Source organism: Carlito syrichta, unplaced genomic scaffold (genome assembly GCF_000164805.1).
Source record: "Carlito syrichta isolate Samal-C Ts95f unplaced genomic scaffold, Tarsius_syrichta-2.0.1 Scaffold117951, whole genome shotgun sequence".
NCBI lineage: Eukaryota > Metazoa > Chordata > Mammalia > Primates > Tarsiidae > Carlito > Carlito syrichta.
This window is the reverse complement of record NW_007062047.1, coordinates 1,251,766-1,263,890: the sequence shown is the minus strand read 5'-3', so window position 1 is coordinate 1,263,890 and position 12,125 is coordinate 1,251,766. Positions and strand designations below refer to the sequence as shown.

Sequence of the window (12,125 nt, the reverse complement as noted above, 5' to 3'; positions counted from 1 at the left end):
GTGTAGTGATGCACGCCTGTAGTTCCAGCTACTCAGAAGGCTGAGGTGGAAGGATTGCCTGAGCCCAGCAGGTGGAAGCCGTAGTGATGGTCAGCATGCCACTGCACTCTAGCCTGGGTGACAGAGTGAGACTCCAACTAAAAAAAAAAAAATTAAAAAACAGACTGGGCTCTGTGGCTCAGCCTGTAATCCCAGCACTTTGGGAGGCCGAGGCAAGTGGATTGCCTGAACCAGTGAGTTTGAGACCAGCCCAAACTCTCAAAAAATAAATAAATAAATAAATTTAAAAACTTGTTTGGATGAAGACACAAAGACACATATATACACCAATGAAATAGAATAGAGAACCTTGAAACAAACACACAAACACATGTTTTCAAATGATTTTTAACAACAATGCCCACCGGCACGGTGGCTCAATCCCAGCACTTTGGGAGGCCAAGGCGAGAAGATTGCCTGAGCTCAGGGGTTCGAGACCAGCCTGAGCAACATGGTGAGACCTCATCTCTATAATTAATCAAAAAAATTAGACAGGCATGGTGGCACATGTCTGAGGTTCCAGCTACTTGGAAGACTGAGGCGGAAGGATCACCTGAGCCCAGTAGGTCGAGGCTGCAGTGGCCATGAGTGTGCCATTATACTCCAGCCTAGGCAACAGAATGAAACTCCGATTCAAAAACAAGACAAAAAAACGGTGCCAAGACCATTTCTTGGGAAAAGGCTAACTTTTTCAACAAATAGTACTGGAAAAGCTGCAAAAGTATGAATTTGGGTCCTTAAACTATATACAAAAATTAACTCAAAATGGGTCAAAGACCTATAGCTAATGCTAGAAAGCTCTTAAAATAAAAGGGAAAAAATTCAAGAAAATTGGATTTGGCATTGATTTCTTGGATATGACACCAAAAGTACAGGCAATAGCAACAACAATTAAAAGATAAGCTAGACTTTACCAAATGTAAAACTTGTGCAGCAGAGGACACTATTAATAGAGTAAAAAGAGCTGGGCATGGTGGCTCAAGCCTGTAATCACAGCACTTTAGGAGACCATGGTGAGAGGATTGCCTCAGACCAGGGGTTTGAGACCAGCCTGGACAACTTGGCAAGACCTCGTCTCTACAATTAAACAACAACAACAACAAAAAACGGCTAGATGCAGTGACTCACGTCTATAATCCCAGCACTTTGGGAGGCTGAGGTGAGAGGATTGCCTGAGCCCACAGGTTCTAGACCAGCCTGGGTAATTTGGTGGGACTTCATCTCTACAATAAATCAAAAACTTAGCCTGCTATGGTGGCATGTACCTGTAATTCCAGCTACTTGGAAGACTGAGGTAGAAGGATCACCTGGCCCAGCAGGTCAAGGCTGTGGTGGCCATGAGCATACCACTGCACTCCAGCCTGGAAAACAGAGTGAGACTCCTACTCAGAAATAATAATAATAGCAATAATAATAATAATAAAAGTAACAAGACAATCCACAGAATGGAGAAAATATTTGCAAATAATGTATTTGTTATGGGAATGATATCTAGACTATATAAAGATCCTAAAACTCAGCAACAAAAAGACAACCCAATTTAAAAACAGGCAAAGGACTTTGCTGTGGTTTGTGCCTGCTCCAAAATTTAGTTGTTTCCAGTATGATAGTGTTTGGAAGTAGAGGGCTCCTCCCCTGTGAATGGACTATAAAAGGGCTTGATGAAGAGAATTTGTCCCCTTTTTGCTTTTCTGCCTGCTCTCATATGAGGACACAGTATTCCTTCCCTCTGGAAGAACCACAATGGTTCAAGGCACCATCTTGGAAGCAGAGAGCAGACCCTCACCAGAAAATGAATCTGAGGGAGCCTTGTAATTGAACTTCCCAGACTCCAGGAGTGTAAGAAATAATTTCTGTTCTTTATAAATTACCTACTCTCAGGGACTTTGTTGTAGCAGCACAAAATGGACTAAGAAAAACCTGGATACATATTTCTTGAAAGAAGATTAGACGAAAAGTCAGTAAGCACGTAAAAGGATGCTCACCATCACTACTCGCTAGGGAAGTGTGATCCGTGATCATGCCACTGCACTCTAGCCTGTGCAACAAAGTAAGACCCTCTCCGTCTCAAAGAAAAAAAATCTTTTAATAAAGGGCCAAGTAAAACTTCTGAGAATGAAAAATTACAACAAATGAAATAAAACATATAAGTGTATGGACTTCTTGGATCAGAGGAATAAAAATAGGAAAAATACCAAAGAGAAGAGAGTAAAAGAATCTTGCACATGTTTACTTGGCATCTCAAAAGTATTAGATAAGAGAGAAAGAGGTCAAGGAATATTTAAAGAGAGAATTTCTGTTAGAGAATATTCTACAAGTGTTGAAAGATACCATTCTACAACTTTAAAAAGCCCAGTGAACCCATATAGGGTAAATGAAAACAAATACACACTTCAATGCTTCATTGCAAAACAACAGAAAACTATAGTCTTAAATGCAGCCACACAATGAAAAGACAGATTATTTTCAGAAGTCTTTTGGACTGACAGATAATTATAATCAAGGTGTCAAACTACAGCTGGGGTCTCATTTGAAGGTACAACAGAGGGAGGATCCACTTCCAAATTTACCTACATGGTAGTTGGCAGAATTCAGTTCTTTTTGTGTTATTTGACTGAGGACTTCAGTTCCTAGCTTATTGTTGGCTACATTTTTCTTAGCACATGATTCTCTCCATAGGACACTTCACAGTATGGCAGCTTGCTTCATTAAAGCCAGCAAGCAAGAGAGTCTGCTGGCATGATGGACATTTTACTCTTATGTAATGTAGCCACAAAAATGACATTCCTTTGCCATATTTATTCATTAGAAGCAAACCACAGTTATCATTCATCATCAAGGACAGGGAGATTATTCAAAGCCATCCTAGACTTTGCCACAGTATTTACTCACATCAATAATTAAATTCTTTCTTTCTCTGGAAATGGCAGAGAATATGGACAGCACACTTGGAAGACAATAGCTAACATATGATAGATAGTTTCTGGAAAAGTTGCAATTAAAACATCAATGACTAAGTAACAAGGAAAACAAGACTACCTTTCTTAGAAAGGAAAAGATGGTTAAATAGTAATTGAACTATAGAAAGATTCTTAGTCTCTTCTAAAATGGAGCTCTTGAGTGAGAGTCCCATGAAGCTATATAGCTGAAAATAGAAGTAAGTTCATCTGAAGGTCTTGAAGGCTCATGTAGAAAAAAACAAAACTGTATTTGTGCATTTTGTGAATTGGTTTTGTACACTATAGTCATCAGTGAGTTTTTCATGACTTAAGAGCTTACTAAATATTTGATATATGTGTTCAAGTTGATTTTAAATAAAACTTTTCAGTGTAGCATGTAATCCCATTAGTGCTGGGAAGTAGGAACAAGTAGGCCACTTTGCCTTATTCTTCAAAACAAATCATTTCTGTAAAGTTCATGAATAATTGCATACTTGGAAGTGCTACATGTTAGTCAATTTTCCAAATACATATTCAAATGTACAACTATGTTAATATATTTTTTCTTTTTGTGTAGGATCCCAATGAAGATACAGAATGGAATGATATTTTAAGAGATTTTGGCATTCTTCCTCCAAAAGAAGAGCCAAAAGATGAAATTGAAGAAATGGTGTTACGTTTACAGAAAGAAGCAATGGGTATAGTTGTACATTTGGTGGGCTGGATAAAGAAAATAATGCCGTTAAGGTAGTAATCATGTATTTCATGAGCACAGAGGGAGAGAGGACACTAGAAATCATTTAATATAAACCCTAATTACTTTCAGGCTTAGGATACTGACACCTAAAAGGCTAATTCACATGTTGAGAATTACATGCTAGTTGTAACAGAACTGAAATATCCTGATATGTAGTCTAGTGAGCTTTCTTCTCCCACCATATTCCTCTACCTTGTGATTATCATTTACTTGGATTGTTCTATGTGGTATGTATCATTTGTCAAGATCTTCAGGTATTTGGGGAAAATTAAATTTATGGAATCTAACTGATTTTCACATCTATTATTAAGTGTAACCTGTCAGTTCTGTGAACTCTGAGGGAGTGATAACTTGTTTTTATATTTTGTATAATATGTAAAGCTATTTTTGTGACTGGCTGCTTTAAGTTTGTTTAAAGATACTTTTGATTCCATTTATCTAGGATATTGTTTTTTCTAGACATTGATTGTAAGGAAAAGTAGTTTTTAAACAATTTGATTATCTACAATTTATGTTGTTTTAGTTAAACCATATGAAAAGATGACTCTTGCACAATTGAAAGAAGCTGAAGATGAATTTGATGAGGAAGATATGCGAGCCATTGAAACATATAGGTAGAGTGATTCATTTGGGTAATGAGTTTTTTTAATGAAGAAGTATTGTGAGAATAAATCTGACTTTTTTTTGTCCTGTGGAATACGTTTTAAACAGAACATAGCTAATTTTTAAGTAACATTTTAAAACTCCCATTATATAGGATAGAATTACATTATATTTTCTTAATTTTTTTTTTGCCTTTGCTTAAATAGGAAATTATCCAGTCATGTACAGTGGAACCTTATCAAGTTACCCAAGTGCTATTACCACTAGGAAATAGCAGTAAAAGACCAATAAAAAGATGGTTGTTTTTCCTTCTACCGATGTCTATCAAGGTTTTCTACCATTTAATGAAGAATCAATTACTATTCTTTTTTTTTTTTTTTTTTTTTGAGTTGGTGTCTCACTCTTGCCCCGGCTGGAGTGGCATGCTCCTGGCCACCGCAGCCTCGATCTGCTGGGCTCTGGCGAGCCTTTCGCCTCAGCCTTCTGAGTAGCCGGAACTACAAGTGCACACTACCACACCCGGCTAGTTTTTTATTTATAGTAGAGACGAGGTATCGCCAGGTTGCCCAGGTGGGTCTTAAATCCACGGGCTCAGGCAGTCCACTCGCCTCAGCCTCCCAAAGTGCTGGGATTACAGGCTGGGCTGCTGAACCCAGCCAATTACTATTCTTAAATTATTTTAGAAATTTGGACAAGCTCATACATTTCCTAATTTATTTTACAAGGCTGGCATTATCCTGATACTAAAACCAGAAAAGACTTTGTAAAAAAAGACCATTACAGAACTGAGAAATACAACATACCAGGAGTTACTTGTTGTCAACATGTATTACTGATGATGATAATCCTGGTCACTTGTATAAGATAGCATTTGCCAAAACTGTTGTAAACTTACTATTTCCTCCTTTATAATTACTAAATATTTGGGGGATGATTCTTTGATATCATGCAAGTACTTTGTTTCTGTGGATCTTGCCCATAGGAAATTAACACTGTTTTGATGGTGGTTTTTCTATTTTCCTCATTTCTGTATACCCATGGGCTCAGGCAATCCTCTCGCTTCTGCCTCCCAAAGTGCTAGGATTACAGGGATGAGCCACCGTGTCCGGCCTCATCTATATTTTCAAATTAAAATCCATCTACTGAAGTAAAAGCTGTTACTTCTTCCAGATTTGTTCATGTATTCAGTTATTTATGTACCTATGAACTTGTACATATTTACTTAATTATTTACTTTATGATCTGATGGTATAAGTTTTTATTTTGTTCCATTGAGAGTTATTTCCATGTGACTCTCCCTCATCCTATTTTTTCATACTTCCTTATCTTCTTACACCAAAAGATACCTCAGATTCACATTGTACTTTCCCATCCATACTGTGTAATCAAGCAGTTCTCTAAGTAGCACTGGTTTCTTAGAGAATGCTATTACAAACCAAGGTTTAAGTACTAGATGTGTTCATTGTTCCTGGAGTATTGCTGTGCTAACTCACTAATTCACTGTTTGTTTGTTTTGTTTGTTTGTTTGTTTGTAGAGAGAGGATCTCATTATGTTTCCCAGGCTGCTCTCAAGCTCTTGGCCTGAAGCAATCCTTCTGCCTTGGTTTCCCAGAGGACTGGGATTGTTTACAGGCATTAGCCACTACACCTAGCCCTAGCTCACTAGTTTTTCAATGTTAAAACAACCTAAAATTCCTAGAAACAATATCATTTGATCATGATTTATTATACTTTTCTTAAATTGCTGAACTTAATTTGCTAAAATTTTCTCAGTACTATCTAGTGTTACTATCTAGTGTTCTTTCATTTCAACCTGAATGATTCCTTTTTTGTAGGGCAGGTCTAGTAATATACTGGCTTTTTATTTTTAACTTAATTTATGAAGTCTTAATTTCTCCTTCATTCATTTTTCTATGACTTTTTTTTTTGAGTGGGAATCTCACTCTGTCACCCAGGCTGGAGTGCAGTGGCATGCTCACAGCCACCGCAGCCTTGACCTGCTGGGCTCAGGTGATCCTTCCATCTCAGCCTTCCAATTAGCTGGAACTAGAGGCACATGCCACCATGCCTGTCTAATTTTTGATTTATTGCAGAGATGAGGTCTCACCAAGTTGCCCAGGCTGGTCTCGAACCCATGGGCTCAGGCAATCCTCTCACCTCGGCCTCCCAAATTTCTGAGATTATAGGTGTAAGCCACTGCACCTGGCCTTCTCCTTCATTCTTAAAATGTAATTTTGCCAGCTATAAAATTCTTGGTTGACAATTGTTTTCTCTCAGTGTTTTAAATAACTCACTGCCTTTTGACTTCCAAAGTTTCTACTGAGAAATTGACTGATAGTTCTATTAAGGATCCCATGTATGTGATGACTTGCTTCTCTTTCTGCTTTCAAGATCCTCTCTGTTTTTGCCTTTCAACAGTTTAATTATGATGTGTTACCAGGTGAGTGTCTTTGATTTTATCATGTGCAGATTTTGTTGTATATCTTGGATTTGTTAGTTGCATGTATTTCTTCAAATTTGAGTAGTTTTCAGCCATTATTTCTTCAAATAGTCTTTCTGACTTTTTCTTCTCCCATTGGAATAATTCACACAGTGTGTGTGTTGGTCATTATTTTTTTTTTTTCCTGTTCCTCGGATTTGATAATTGTGGTTATCCTGTCTTCAGGTTTGCCAATTCTTTCTTCTGCCTGCTCAAATCTGCTTTTGAAACTGTGTGGTGTATTTTTTAATTTTTACTGTACTTTTTATTTCATCTGGTATGTTTTTACTCACAAGAAATGTGTGTATGTGGTAGAGAGGGGAGTTCTTCCACACCAACTGAGTCTCCAAACACCAACTGGATATCCTACAATTCAGTTCAATTCTAGCATTAATTACCAGAGATAGGATACTGACTGGATATCCTACAATTCAATTCAATTCTAGCATTAATTACCACAATGAGAGACCACTTCACATCCACTGGGTGGTTATGAAAAAAAAAGATGAGTGTCGTACTCAGTGGTTCAGCCTGTAATCCCAGCACTTTGGGAGGCCAAGGCGAGTGAATTACCTGAGCCCGTGGGTTTGAGACCAGCCCAGGCAACTTGGTGAGATCTTATCTCTACAATAAATTTTTTAAATTAGCCAGTTGTGGTAGCACACACCTATAGTTCTGGCTACTTGGAAGACTGAGGCAGAAGGATATCCGGAACCCAACAGGTCAATGCTGGGGTGGCCTTGAGCATGCCACTGCATTCCAGCCTGGGCGATGGAGTGAGAATCCAACTCAGAAAAAAAAAAAGATGGGCAATAACAAAAGTGTTGGTGAGTAGGTGAAGAAATTGGAACCCTATCGATTGTCTGTGGGGATGTAAAATGATGCAGCCACTTTGAAAAACAGTCTTGTGGATCCTCAAAGGGTTAAGTGTAGAGTTACCATATGATTCTACACTTCCACTTTTACTATATACCCAAGAGAATTGAAAGCACAAAACAGGTACAGGAATGTTCATAGCAATATTATTCACAATAGTCCAAAAGCTTAAACAATCTGAATGTTCACAAACTGGTGAGAGGATAGCCAAAAGTGATATATTTATACAATGAAATGTTATCCAACCACATAAAAAATGAAGTTCCAATATGTTCTACAACATGGATGAACTTTGAAAACAACCTACTAAGGCAGGGATTCCCAACCCTCAGTTCACAGACCTGAACTGGACTGTGAGTTGTTAGGAACCAGGCTGCACAGCAGGTGGTGAGTGGAAGGCAAATGAGGGCAGTTTCATCTGCATTTGCAGCCACTCCCCATTACTCACATTACTGCCTAAGCTCCATCTGCTGTCAGATCAGCCGTGGCATTAGACTCTCATAGGAACACAAACCCTATTGGAATCTGCACTTATGAGGGATCTAGGTTGTGTGCTCCTTGTGAGAATCTAATGTCTGATGATCTGAGGTGGAGCTGAGGCAATGATGCTAGTGCTGGGGCGTGACTGCAAATACAGATTAACATTAACAGTGAGGTTTGCCTGCACAGAGACCATAATAAATCAATTGCTTGCCCACTCATATCAAAACCCTATCAAGTGAGACTCCGACTCAAAAAAAATAAAAAATAAAAATAAACCCTCTCAGTGAGTGGCAAGTGAGCTGGTGTACTTCAGTTGTACAGCTGCAACTGGTGCCAGGCTTTATGTCAGAATTTGACACTTATTTTAGTCCATGCATGGCCTGCCCATTATTTTATTTACCACTCTTCCACCTGCACCTCTTTCCTGCACTGCATACTTGCCTCAGTCACAGTTTTTAGTAAGCCCACAGCTAACCCTAGCCAAAATAAGTAAAAAACAAATGTCAATGGAGAGCTTCTTTGAAAAGGGGGAAAGACCTAATGATGAGACAGAAGAAGACTTTAAGACTGCCAACAAAACGAAAACCTTAATTAAATGAAAATACAAAGAGTCCTACTTAAAGTATGGGTTCTCTCTCTGGGGACGGGGGTATACCCCTTATAACAAGGGTGCCTGAATTATGCATATTTGTATACCTAACCCTTAACTGTACCCCACAATTTTAAAATAAAAAATAAGTTAAAAAAAAAAAGTATTGGTTCATTGCAACAGCTGATTCACATTCTCCAAGCCCACTTTGTATAATATGTGGCTATTGGCTATCCAGTGAAGCTATGAATGAAACTTTCAAAACTGCTTCATCACATGGAGACCCAGCACCCTGCATTAAAAGACAAGGCTTTAGAGGTTTTCAAAATAAAAAAAATGTGAACATGAAGAACAAAAGCAATTATTGAAGGCTATCACTTCTTCAGAAATATATGCACTGAGAACATCATTCTTAGTGGTTAACCATATTACCAAAGCAAAGAGGCATTGATCCCACCTGCAGGTAAGGACATTTGCTGTTAGCTTTTAGGAGAGTCTGCAGTTCAAAAGGTGACACATATTCCTCTTTTGGCTAAGATCATAGCTAGACGAATTGATGAAATAGCAGAGGATATTGCGGCACAGTTGTTAGAATTAATGAGTTATGGTGTCCAGCCCAAGTCTACTGATGTTGACAAGGCAGCAATGCTTTTTTTGATGTGATGTATTTTTCAGGAGGATGTGCATGGGGATATTTTACGTGCACTTTTGTTGCCAATCAATACCATAACTGTAGAACTATTCAAGTCATTTAATGGTTACTTATTTGGAAAAGTGAATTGGTCATTTTGTGTTAGTATATGCACTGATGGAGCAACTGCCATGACTGGATGGCTTTCTGATTTTACTACTTGGGTCAAAGGAGTAGCTTCTGGATGTGAGTCCATGCACTGCGTCATCCAAAGAGAAATGCTGGCTAGCAGAAAAATGTCACCTGAGCTTAACAATGTTTTGAAGGATGTGATTAGAATTATCAGCCACATTAAAGTACATGCCCTTAACTCACATCTGTTCACGCAGCTCTGTGAGGAGATGGACGCAGAGCACACAAATCTTGTCTTCTATACAGAAGTGAGATGGCTTTCTAAAGGCAGATCACTAGCCAGAGTTTTTGAGTTATGAGAGCAGCTCCAGAGATTTCTTTTAGAAAAACAGTCACCACTGGCAGCACATTTCAGAATGGGTCGCAAAATTGCTTATTTGTGTGACATGTTCAAACTGCTCAACAAACTCAATCTGTCATTTCAGGGGAGAATGACAATTGTGTTCAAGTTGGCAGATGAAGTAGCTACATTCAAAGCCAAACTGGAATCATGGGGCAACAAGTGAACATTGGGATTTTTGACATGTTTCAAGCATTAGCCAGGATTTTGGAAGAGACTGAACCAAGGCCTTCTGTCTCCAAGTTGTTGCACGATCACCTATCGCAACTTTCAAAAGAGTTTGAGCATTACTTCCCAACCGCAAAAGACCCCCAAACTGGGAAGGAATGCATCTGCAACTTATTGGTGAATAAGCCAGGTGAATTGACTTTGTCCGTGCTAGAAGAGGACCAACTGCTTGAGATTGCAAATGATGATGGCCTTAAAAGTATGCTTGAAGCCGGGCTCGGTGGCTCAGCCTGTAATCCCGTGCCTTTGGGAGGCTGAGGTGAGTGGATTGCCTGAGCCCGCGGGTTCGAGACCTGCCTGGGCAGGTGAGACCTCATCTCTACTATAAATCAAAAATTAGCTGGGCGTGGTAGCGCACACCTGTAATTCCGGCTACTCAGAAGGCTGAGGCGGAAGGATCGCCGGAGCCCAGAAGGTCGAGGCTGCGGTGGCCAGGAGCGGCCACTGCACTCCAGTCTGGGTGACAGAGTGAGACTCCAATTCAAAAAAAAAAAGTATGCTTGAGACAACTTCAAATCTCCATAAATTCTGGGTTAAAGTCAAGGCAGAATATCCTGAGATTGCCACAAAAGCACTGAAAAACCTACTTCCATTTCCAACATCCTATCTTTGTGAAGTAGGGTTTTCTGCAGTGACACAATCAAAATGAGATTATGGAGTAGACTGGACATAAGCAACACACTTCAGGTATCACAGTCTCTCGTCACCCCCAGATAGGACCTTCTAGTTGCAGGGAAAGCAAGTTCAGGGTCTCCACTGGTTCTGCATTATGGTGAGTTGTATAATTATTTATGATATATTACAATGTAATAATAATAGAAATAAAGTGCAAAATAAATGTAATGTGCTTCTGCCATACCCTCAGCCCCCTCCCCAGTCCATGGAAAAATTGTCTTCTATGAAACTGGTCCCTGATGCAAAAAGGTTGGGGACTGCTGCACTAAGGGAAAGAAACCAGTCACAGAAAGTCATAGAGACAGAAAGCAGATTACTGGTTACTAGGATCTGGAACAAAGGAATAGGGAGTAATTGCAAGTAGATTTGAGATTTATTTTGGGATGATGAAATTGTTTTTGAATTAGATAATTACGATGGTTACACAACTTTTTGATGCATACCCTTCTTCTGAGCAACTCTCCTCCAGGCAATGACTATAGACCTGGGCTCTTTTCAATAGGGGCTACCTCATTTCAGAATCCTTTGCCTCTGGCTTTGTGGATCAGGGAGACATTGTGAAAGATCATATGGGATATTTTAGGGATAAGTAATAGAAATGGGGATATCATTTTCACTGGTGTTCCATTAGCTGCAATTTAGTCTCATGGCCCCAATGCAGCTATAAGGAAAGTGGGTAAATATGCTCTTCCTGGCAATTGTAGAGGGTGCCAAAAAAAAGTATACACATTTTAAGAAAGGAAAAAAACTGTATTAAAATTATAATAATAAGATGAATACAAGTCACATTTGACTTCTGCAATTACAAGAGGTGCTCAAAGTGGTAACTAAGCTTCCGGACACCTCTGGTTACAGGCAACATCTTTTAAAATGCAAATACATTTCTTTGGCACCCCCAGGGCATAGTTTCTCCAGAGGAAGCAGCTATGATATTGATCACCCAGTCAATCTATGCTGCAGAGATTCAAGAGCATATCATGAATGGAAATGTTTTTACTTGCATATGCCATGTCAAAATCACAAATCTTGTTGTCACCAAATTATAACATTTTTTCATTTCTGTATCTGAACCTGTAACCTTTGAAACTATTGCTTGTTCATGAAAATTCTGTAGTTGTCTTGACAGTGCCAATTTAAAGCAAATTCCTTATTTAAAGTAAAAAATAAAGCAGCAAGAAGACATTTTTAAAAAACTATTAGTAAGCTAGAGTAACAGAACTTATCTTTTTTTTTTTTTTTTTTTTTTTGAGTTGGAGTCTCACTCTGTCGCCCAGACTGGCCACTCCCGGCCACC

At 38.9% G+C, this 12,125-nt stretch overlaps 1 protein-coding gene across 1 annotated transcript in view; it reads left to right on the top strand.

The window, feature by feature from the left end:
• The first annotated feature begins 3,550 nt into the window (after positions 1 to 3,550).
• The window catches only part of PDCL2 (phosducin like 2), a 27,651-nt gene continuing 19,076 nt past the window's right edge, over positions 3,551 to 12,125 (top strand). Inside the window, exons 1-2 of the mRNA XM_021707437.1 lie at positions 3,551 to 3,676; positions 4,259 to 4,349. Of these exons, the coding sequence (XP_021563112.1) occupies positions 3,646 to 3,676; positions 4,259 to 4,349 (122 nt within the window). The 5' untranslated portion in view covers positions 3,551 to 3,645. The remainder of the gene's footprint in view (positions 3,677 to 4,258; positions 4,350 to 12,125) is intronic.